The sequence below is a fragment of the Dromaius novaehollandiae genome, chromosome 13 (genome assembly GCF_036370855.1).
Source record: "Dromaius novaehollandiae isolate bDroNov1 chromosome 13, bDroNov1.hap1, whole genome shotgun sequence".
NCBI classification, from domain to species: domain Eukaryota; kingdom Metazoa; phylum Chordata; class Aves; order Casuariiformes; family Dromaiidae; genus Dromaius; species Dromaius novaehollandiae.
Genome location: NC_088110.1, coordinates 22,077,644 through 22,087,252, shown reverse-complemented (window position 1 = coordinate 22,087,252; position 9,609 = coordinate 22,077,644). Strand labels below are relative to the sequence as shown.

Here is a 9,609-nt window from a genome sequence, read left to right as displayed (position 1 = left end):
AAGCGCTCAGCACCGCGCGTGTGTGTGTGTGTGTGTGTGTGTGTGTGTGTGCTTGTGCTTGTGCGTGTGTGTGCGTGTGCGTGTGTGTGCGCGCCGTGTGCCTGCGTGTGATGCTCGCTGCGCGACCGCATCCCGCCGCCGCCCGCCCATTGGCTGCCGCCGCCCGGGCGCGGCCCGCCATTGGCCGGCGGCGGGGGCGAGGGGCGTGGCCGGCGGGGAGTAAAAGCGCGTCGGCAGCAGGGAGAGTTTTGAAACTTTCGCAGCGGCTCCGAGCGCAGCTCGCCGGCTCCGCGCCCCGCGCACCCACCGCCTGCGAGGAGTCGGCGGGGCGCCGCCGGCTCCGGAAGATTTCGGGTGGTTGTTGTGACAAGAATTGGGTTTTCGCAAGGCTTTTCTTTTTTCTTTTTTTTTTTCTTTCCTTTTGAATTTTTTTTTTAATTCCCTTTTCCTGCGAGAACGGCCCCCTCCGCCCGCCTCCCTTTCCGCAGCAGTTTCTGCCACCGCGGCGATACATAGGTGTCTATAATAATAATCACAGTAATAAAGAGGGAGGGAGAGACCGCCAGAGACCACCCTGCCCCCGGCGACCTGAAGGATGCTGCTGCGGTGCCGCTGCTAAAGGACCCGCTGGGATTTAGCTCGTGCCTGAGACTCTTTCTCTCCCGCTCTCTCCCTCTCTGCCCTCTTCCTTCTCCGCGGAGGGGTCCCCGCCGGGGCCGAGGCCCTCCACCCATCGCCCCTCTTCCTCCTCCTCCTCCTCCTCTGCTCCCCCCGCGGCTCCGCTCTCCTCGCCTCGCCGGGGGAAGCCCTCTCCATGATGCAGGCTCGCTACTCCGTCTCGGACCCCAACGCCTTGGGAGTGGTGCCGTATTTAAGCGAGCAGAACTACTACCGGACGGCGGGGACGTACGGCGGCATGGCCAACCCCATGAGCGTCTACTCGGGCCACGGCGAGCCCTACGCGGCGGGCATGGGGCGCTCCTACGGGCCCTACCACCCGCACCAGCCCGCCGCCCCCAAGGACCTGGTGAAGCCGCCCTACAGCTACATCGCCCTCATCACCATGGCCATCCAGAACGCCCCGGACAAGAAGATCACGCTCAATGGGATTTACCAGTTCATCATGGACCGCTTCCCCTTCTACCGCGAGAACAAGCAGGGCTGGCAGAACAGCATCCGCCACAACCTCTCGCTCAACGAGTGCTTCGTCAAGGTGCCCCGCGACGACAAGAAGCCGGGCAAGGGCAGCTACTGGACCCTGGACCCCGACTCGTACAACATGTTCGAGAACGGCAGCTTCCTGCGCCGCCGGCGACGCTTCAAGAAGAAGGACGTGTCCAAGGAGAAGGAGGAGGCCCGGGAGCGGCTGCTGAAGGAGCAGCCCAAGCCCCCCGGGCTGGCCGGCGCCGACCTCCCCAAGGAAGCCTCCTCCTCCTCCTCCTCCTCCGCCTCGGCGCCTTCCTCCGAGAAGAAGGTGGTCATCAAGAGCGAGACGGCCTCGCCGGAGCTGCCCGTGATCACCAAGGTGGAGACGCTGAGCCCGGCGAGCGGCGGGGCGCTGCGGGACAGCCCCCGCAGCGCGGCCTCGCCGCCCGCGGCCTCCCCCGAGGGCTCGCTGCCCGAGCACCACCCGTCCAGCAACGGGCTGCCGGGCTTCAGCGTGGAGAACATCATGACGCTGCGGACTTCGCCGCCGGCGGAGCTCAGCCCGGTGAGCGCGGCCTCGGGCCGCCCGGGGGCCGGCCTGGCGCTCGGCTACGCGCCGGGGCAGCCGTCGGGCTACAGCCAGGCGTGCAGCCAGGCCCTGGACACTAGTGGGAGCTACCACTGCAGCATGCGGGCCATGAGCCTCTACAGCGGCGAGCGGCCGGGCCACATGTGCGTGCCGCCCGCGGCGCTGGAGGAGGGCCTGCCGGAGCACCCCGCGGGCGCCCCGTCGCCCCTGGGCGCCCTGAGCCTGCCGTCGGGCCAGGAGGGCGCGCTGGGCGCCGGGCACCCGCACGGCGGCGGCGGCGGCGGCGGCTCCTCCGCGGCCGCGCAGCCCGCCGCCCCCTGGTACCTCAACCACGGCGCCGAGCTGAGCCACCTGCCCGGCCACGGCTTCGGCTCGCAGCAGCAGACTTTCCCCAACGTGCGGGAGATGTTCGGCTCGCACCGGCTCGGCATGGAGGGCGCCTCGCTCAGCGACCACCAGGTGAGCAGCAACTCCACCTGCCAGCTCCCCTACCGCTCCGCGCCCTCGCTGTACCGCCACGCCACCCCCTACTCCTACGACTGCACTAAGTACTGAGTAGCCGCCCCTCCGCCGCCTAGGGCCGCCCGCCAAAAAAGATTAAAAAAATAGCAATAATAATAATAAAAAAATCAGGGGGGGGGGGGGGAAAAGGGAGAAAAAAGCACCGCCAAACCAACACTTCAGACCGCGTAAGGAAAGATCTGGCAGCCTCTCGGTGGACCCGGGAACCACGGAGTTCGCAGATCCCGAGCCCTGTTTCGGTCCTCTTTAAATTCCCGGCAAGTAAATTCTACTTGAAAAAGGGATCGCTCCTAAAAATGATTAAAAAAAAAGAAGTCTATATATATGTCTATCTAAGCAAAGTGGCAAATTTTATATGCTAAAGTATAGGGAGTCTCAGAAAATAAGTTATGGACCAATATCGCAGCGACCATTTATACGATTTAAAAGAAAAAAATATATAAATATATATATATAATTATATGTCCTGGGTATTTTTTAAGTTCTCTGTTGTGCTGTAAAAAATGTGTGGATTTCTAATCAGGCTAATTTTCAGAGCCATTAATATAATATTTAAAGTTGAGTTCACTGGATTATTTTTGTGTCGCCCAACAATTTCTAACTTCCAAATTAATGACAAGTGATTTCTTCTTCTTCTTCTTCCTTTTCTTCTGTGTACAATTATGCAATAGAGTTTCTCTCATTTTAGAGCTGTTCTTTTTGCAAGACGAGGAAATAATTTATTTTTTGCTGGTGGATTTTTGAGAGAAAAAAAGGACAAAGTATCTGATACTTTTTTTATTATTATTTACAACGTGTGATGTTTTGTATAATAGATTTCACCTTGACCATTCCTGAGGACTATTCGCTTTAATCTGCTTCAAAGTTCGTTTTGTCTTATGTGGTCCTAATTGTTGTACTTACCTTAAAATAAATCCATGCTGTTTTTTTTCCTGCTCCAAGTCTGACGCTTCTGTGTGTGTATATACGTGTTTTTTTGCAAGTTTTCTCCCCTTCGCCTTTCCTTCGTGCGGGAAAACACGGGACTCGTTGCTTCTGAAACACAGTCGTTTTCCTGGAGCCTAGAGGCTTATTACGGTTATTTTTTTGGGAGAGGTCTGGTTCCCGCGGAGGGCGGCGGCGGGCGGCATCGCCCAGCGGGGCCGGGGCCCAGCGCTGCCCCGCTGCGGCCCTCGGCCGGCTCGAAACCGGGGGCGGGGGGGGAGGTTTCCCAGGCCTCCAAACGCGAGGAGGGAAGAAGGGCTTTGCAGCGAGGGTGCCGGCCGAGGGAGCGCTTTCCCCCTTGCTCTGTCTCTGCAAACGCGGGCCTGCTGCTGCGCCCTGCCCGCCTCCCGCTCGCTGCCGGGCCCGACGCGGGCAGCTGCCGCGGTTTAAGCGAACAAGCAGCCCCCGCTCCTCCGGGAGGTCCGAAACGCTGCGGCTTGGTGCGGCTGCCACGGGCTATCCCTTAAACCAGAACTCGTAGCGGAGTCTAAAAATATAGCAGGAAGCTCATTTAGAGTGATTTTAGAGCTTTACATGCTCTCTTATATGAAGATGTGGCTGCCTTAACCTCTTCTTTATCTGCCTACGCTCCTATTCGCAGTGCCTGGCGCTGGCAGAAGTCGCGTTAGAGCCAGGAACCCTCCTTTTCCCCAAATCGCTGAAAAGCCACTTTAGCCTCTTGCAGAAATGCAAGCAGGGTAGGCGAAGAGTAATCCTAAAATCATATGCTGGCAAAGCCTGAAGCCGGCTTTAGCGGGGAAACTGCTCCATTTCTTTCGGAGTGTTTCAAGCCCGGCTCCCCGGAGCCCAGTCCGCTTCGCAGCTGCAGAGATCGCCCAGCGGCACCGCGCCGTCCAACAACGGAAGGGCAATAACGCCCGCAACAAACGCGGCCGAAAGGCAGCATTTTCGGGCCTTCCTGCGCTCCCTTTCTGCTTGCCCCAGCCTTCCCCACCTCCCCAGCATTTTTTAGGGTGAATATAGCGGCAGCCGCGGCTGGGTTACAGAGCAGTTAGACTCGTAGCAGGCGGTTAAAATCGATGACATAAATTGATTTTGATCGGGCAAATTTCATATGCGCTAGAAACCTGGCAAAAGACACTGAAACACTCGGTTTAAATGAGAAAAAATGTCCGAGACTCGCTAGATCTGTATTTTAAGGAACATTCTTGTAAAACTCTTGCCATTTTTCCTGGCTCGCAGAGAGTGCTTTTTCTTTCTTTTTTTTCTTTCTTTTCTTTTTCTTGCAATAAAATCCAAAGTGCTAATTTAAAGAGAGAAGGATAAAAAAAAAAACTAAAGCGGAGAAGAATTTTTCTCCCGTCCTAAAATCCCCCTTTCCCCGAGCTTTTCGCTAGCGGACTTTGCCCGCTGCCGCTGCCCGAGGCGCTTTCCCACGCGTGCGGGGCCGCACGGCGGCCCTTCCCCTCGGGTTAGCCGTCGGGGGGGCCGGGGCAGGCTCTCGGCTGCGGTGCCGGGCTGGGGCCGGTTCTCCCCAGCCTCTGCCCCCGGCGGGCTCTGCCACCCCCGGAGCCGCGCTGCTGCTGGACAGTTCCTGGGGGACCGCGGGCACGTCGGGGCCACGCCGGGGGCAGCAGCGTAGCCGGGCTCGGAGGTCCCTTCTCTCGCCCAGGGTGGGTCCTGCAAACCTTTTTATTTATTTATTTGGCACCTCCGCCCCGTCGAGGTGAGGACGTGCCCCCACTCCCGGCTAAGGGCAACAGCGAGGGCTCTGACCCCGCAGAGCCGACTCCGTCCTCTGCCGCCGTCGGGTCCCTCCCCGCGGCTGGCCGGGTCCCTTCGAGGCGGCATCGCCTGTCGCGGCGGTCGCGGCTGGTGGTGGCAGGGCGCCGGGGCTGCTGGCGGGACCAGTGAGGAGGGCACGGTGGGCTCTGCCGTGTGCCCGCTCGTTTCCCCCTCCCCTCTGCCCTTGCAAATGGCAGGATTTCAGCAGCTTGGCCGAAAAATAAAAGCCCTCTATTAGGCACTGGGAGCAGTAGGGGCCCGGGAGCTGGTTTTCCGCCGGCGCTTGCAGGATCAGGCCACCCCCCGGCCCGGCCCAGCCCAGGGCACGATGTCCCTCCAGCCCCTCGCCGCCTCCCCCAGCCCCAGCCCAGGGACCGGCCGGGCGGCTCTGGGCAGCGCCGTCGAGGCCCGGCGACCCCGCGGCGCTGCTCGCCCGGCCCCTGGCACGGGGGGCCCTGCCTCGGCCGTGCCTGCCCCCCCTCCTGCGGGACCAGCCCCCTCGGCCCCGTTTCTAACGGCCTCTCCCGGGGAGCCCTTTTCGGAGAGCTCATTTCGCAGGCGAGGCGAGGGCCAAGCGCTGGGCACAGTCCCCTGAGAGGGACCTTAAATGCGGGGCCGCGTTTAAAGGCTCAGAGACGGGGTTCAAAGCAGGCAGCAGTCTCACAGCCCCCCCCCCGCCCCCGGCTCCTCTGGAGGGACCGTCGCTGGCGGCCCTCGGGGGTCCCACACGAATCCCGTGGTCGGATCTGGGGAGGAAGGAGCCAGGGGCGACTAACCGGGGCGATGAGACGGTTTTTGCGACAGGTGATTTAAACCAGGCCAAGCCGGAGAGGCAGGGAGGAAGCAACCCTGAGCGCGCCTATAGGCAGCCCGTCCCTTCGACCTGGCCCCGACGTGGCCTTTCCCATCCCCGATGCTCCCCCAACCCCCAACCGTCCCCCCGTCGGGGGCAGCCCACCCTCCTAGTACTCAGGGTGACATCTGCACCCAAACCCGGCCGGACCGGGCCCTGCAGGCCCTTGCAGCCCAAAGACTGGCATAAATCCCCGCGCAGCACCGTCGTTGGGCCAAACCTGCCCCCCCGGGGGCAGCTGAAGGCTGCTCTGCGGCCGGTTACACCGGGCCGGGGCCCAGCGCGGTCCCGGGCAGTGGACGAGGACGGTGCTTGGGTTTTTATTGCGGCGTTGCCATTAACCTGCGGATGTGCAAACCTGTGTGAAAGCCCAGACGGCTCCGCGTTTTGGAAGGGGAAGGCCCGGGAGTTTTCCAGTTTGTCCCCTCTCCGCGCTGCCGAGGTCCCGCGGCCCGGCCCAGCGAGCCGGCTTCCCTGGTGCTGTGGCACCCGGGTAAAACACACTGCCTTTAGGGAGGGTGAAGCACGACACAGGCATGGAGTTATCTGTCCCCCACAAAAGCCACCCCGCCTCTCCGGCACGTTTTAGATGGGCTCTGCGACCCACCGTGGGAAGGCTCTGGAGAAGGACATTTTTGGGGAAGGCCGCTAGCTCTTCTGTCACTTCGGAGGTGGCTTTGCAGAAAGTGCGTAGCAGGCACTGGAGGTCGGGAGAGGAAGAAACCTGTCCCCACCCTGCCCGATGCCGTGCTAGCGTCGAGAGACGCTGCAGCTGTGCAGCGCCGTGCACGTCGCCCCGGCGGGGGGTTGGCTGTTCTGACCGGGCCCCTCCGTGCGGTGGTTTCCAAGGCAGCCCAAGCCTGCAGCGGCTGAACCGGGCCGTCTCTGCGCTGTGAACCAGGCTGTAACTCGGGGCTGGGGCTGGGACTGGGGGGAGCAACACACGAATGCTGCTGTTCAAACATGCGGGTTTTAACCCCGTCTGAAGCAACTCCCCGAGGGGCTGGAGCAACCCAGATGCTCCAGGCTCGCTTAGCTCCCTCCGGGGTTTGAGTAGGCCTGGACTCCACAGCGGGGTAAGCCTGGCTGTGGCAGGAGTGGGGAGCACAGATTGATGCCCCGCTCCCCGGGTGGGCTGCGGCAGGAGTGGGGAGCACAGATTGATGCCCCGCTCCCCAGGTTGGCATGTGGCAGGAGTGGGGAGCACAGATTGATGCCCCGCTCCCCGGGCCGGGCTGCAGCTGAGTGGGGAGCACAGATCGATGCCCCGCTCGGTGGGGACCCCGGGCCGGAGCGCTCCTCGCCGCTGCTTTAAAAGGGGCCTGTCAGCTGGAGAGGAGGGGAAAGACGCCCAGGAGCGGCTCCACCGCCGGCCCCGCGTTTCTTCCGCTCGGGGGAAGGGCTACAACAACAACAACAACAACAACAACAACAGCAAAGTCCCTCTGCACCGCGCCGCTCGCTCGCAGCCGCTCGCTTCCCCGGCCGCCCCGCAGCCGCAGGAGCCGCCCCGGTTGCACCGCTGTCGAGGGCTGCTCCGGGCAGGCAACGCGGCGAGCTCCAGCAACGCCACGGGCGGGAGAAAGACACCGGGGAGCACGTGAGCTGGGAGCAACGACCAGGCAGAAGCGCCGCATCTCCGCCTCCAAGGATTTCCTACCGCTGAAAGGGGGAGCAGAGGGGAAGAAAGGAGGAAGCGACAATTTTACCGGGGGAGAAGGGTGGGGAATAAGCGGGGCAGCCCGTGTGCCTGTCTCCTGCCGTACACGCGAGTGTTTATTGCTTTAATAATTCGTGCTCGGAGTGTCCCAAGGAGCGGGGGGCTGACCCGAGGTGGGAAGGGGGCTGTGCAGGGCGGATGGGGGGCGATCCTCGGCGCTGGTCTCCCCTTCACAGGCTGCCTGGAGGGTGCCGGCTCGGTGTCGGACGTGCGAGCGGAGCTGGGCTCTGCCTCATCCCTCCCGGGCGAGGATGCTGCCGGGGGGCTGCCGAGGAGAGCTGCCCCCCGGGCCCTCCTTCCGCCTCCCCGCTTTGTTTTACTCCAGGTTTTGTTGCATTTATCGCACGCCGGGTGGGTGCTGGGGGAGCGGCAGGTCCGGGCGGCCGGCGGGTGTCTGCACCGAGCGCAGCGGGTGCGGCGTTACCGGCATGGGCGGTGTTAACGGGGCTGGATTTGCCTCCTCCTGCCTGGGACGAGCCAGTGAGCGGAGAGGTTCCCCCAGCCCCTCGTGGAGAAGCGACCTCCGTACACACCCCCTCTGTGTTTCGTGTGTACGCGTGGTGTCTTAAAGCTCTTAGAAACCATTTGCGGCTCCGAAGCAGTCACGCTGCCGTTTACCCCCGGGCTTAAACGTCCTCGCCCGGCGGATTACCCGGAAAACGAAGGGATAGGAGCAGAAATGGGCGAGAAACCCGACGGGCAGGTGGGAGGAGGGGAGCCTCCAGGGAGGTCCCGGGAGGGCCTCGCCAAGGCCGGGGTGTGCTGGGAGACACCCCGAGCCCGGCTTTTACCTCTTCCCTTCCAGGTAAAAATCTCACCGTGGTCGCTACGTGGGGGCGAGGAGCTGTAGCGACGGGCTGTTTCTCTCCGAAGGAGCACAGTCCTTCGTGGAGGGAGGATGAAGGAGGCTCACGAGAGGATGCCGGAGCCCCCATCCCCTGGATCAGGCCCTGCCAGACCTCCTTGAACGACCAGAGAGGTGGCAGCTTCAGAACTGGCGCTCCCTCTCCTGAAAGAAGCCTGGCTCATCCACGACCTCCAGAAAACGCCTCGTGCTTTATTTCCAGGGCCTTATACAGGGGGGATCCACCCCCCCCCCCCAGTCTTCCCTCTCCGAGAGAGGTGATGCTCCGCGGGCAGGATCGAGGGGCTCCAACGCAGCGCCCCGCCGAGCCCCCCGGGCCTGGGGAAAGAGCCGACACCTCCAGGCGAATCGGAATCCCTCGGGGCCTCGGATCCAAACCGTTACATCAGTAAATTAAAAAAAAAAAAAAAAAACAACCCCAAAACCAACAACAGAAAACACAGCCCCAAACCTGGACGTTTATACAGAAAAAGAGCATCACAAATTCCTAATGTAAGCACCGGCCAGCTGTGTGCACTTGTAAAGTTGTTATAATCCCCCTCCTTGTTATAAACAGGAAAGTACATAATATAAAGCAACAGGCCCGTATTCACAAATAGTGACCCTCCTCCCAGCGCCTGCCAAATTCCCCTTTCAGGCAGCTCGCTGCCCCCCGGGAGCCTCGGCCGGCAGAGCCCGGCCTGCGCCGCCCGCAGCGCCCGGGGCGGCCGCGGAGCCCCCGCTTGGCCCCGCCGGGGCTCGGCCGCCTCCCGGGGCCGGGCCGGGCCGGGCAGCTCCAGCTGGCTGCGCACCTCGGCCACCAGCACCTGCCCCCCCAAATAACCCTTCCCCGGGACAGAAACAGGCCCCGCTTCCTTCCCCGCTGCGGCTCATCCCTGTCCCGGCGTTTGCTTCTCTTCTGCTCCATCTCCTTCTCCCTCTCCTTTTTTCCCCCGTGGTTTAATACCCCGCTTTTCCTCCAGGGCTTCCTTGCCCGCCGCTCCCCGCGCTCCAGCAGTGCACATCCTGCTCTGCTGTGTGTGCTTACAGCGTCAAAGGGTGGACGTGATATTTCAAACATCAGATCAGTGCGTTTATATATTGGGTGCCCGGAAATTTTTCCAAATAAACACAGCTTGATTCGACTTGGGTGGGCAGACTTATCAACAGACTAATTCTATAAACAAATGAAGGAATAACCCGGA

The 9,609-nt window shown here is 61.8% G+C and overlaps 1 protein-coding gene across 1 annotated transcript; it reads left to right on the top strand.

Moving 5' to 3' along the window:
- Nucleotides 1–227: 227 nt before the first annotated feature.
- On the top strand, nt 228–9,075 carry FOXC2 (forkhead box C2). Its single transcript, XM_026092571.2, has 2 exons — nt 228–2,194; nt 8,366–9,075. The coding sequence occupies exons 1-2, from the start codon at nt 815–817 to the stop codon at nt 8,408–8,410; spliced, it is 1,425 nt and encodes a 474-aa protein (XP_025948356.1). The 5' UTR covers nt 228–814; the 3' UTR covers nt 8,411–9,075.
- Nucleotides 9,076–9,609: the final 534 nt, after the last annotated feature.

What these genes read in the sequence shown, in the direction of transcription:
- FOXC2 (XM_026092571.2), top strand. Translation starts at nt 815, where the DNA reads ATGATGCAGGCTCGCTACTCCGTCTCGGACCCCAACGCCTTGGGAGTG. An exon ending in CCTCGCTCAGCGACCACCAG is followed by an intron (nt 2,195 to 8,365) that starts GTGAGCAGCAAC and finishes CTTCCCTTCCAG; the next exon opens with GTAAAAATCTCACCGTGGTC.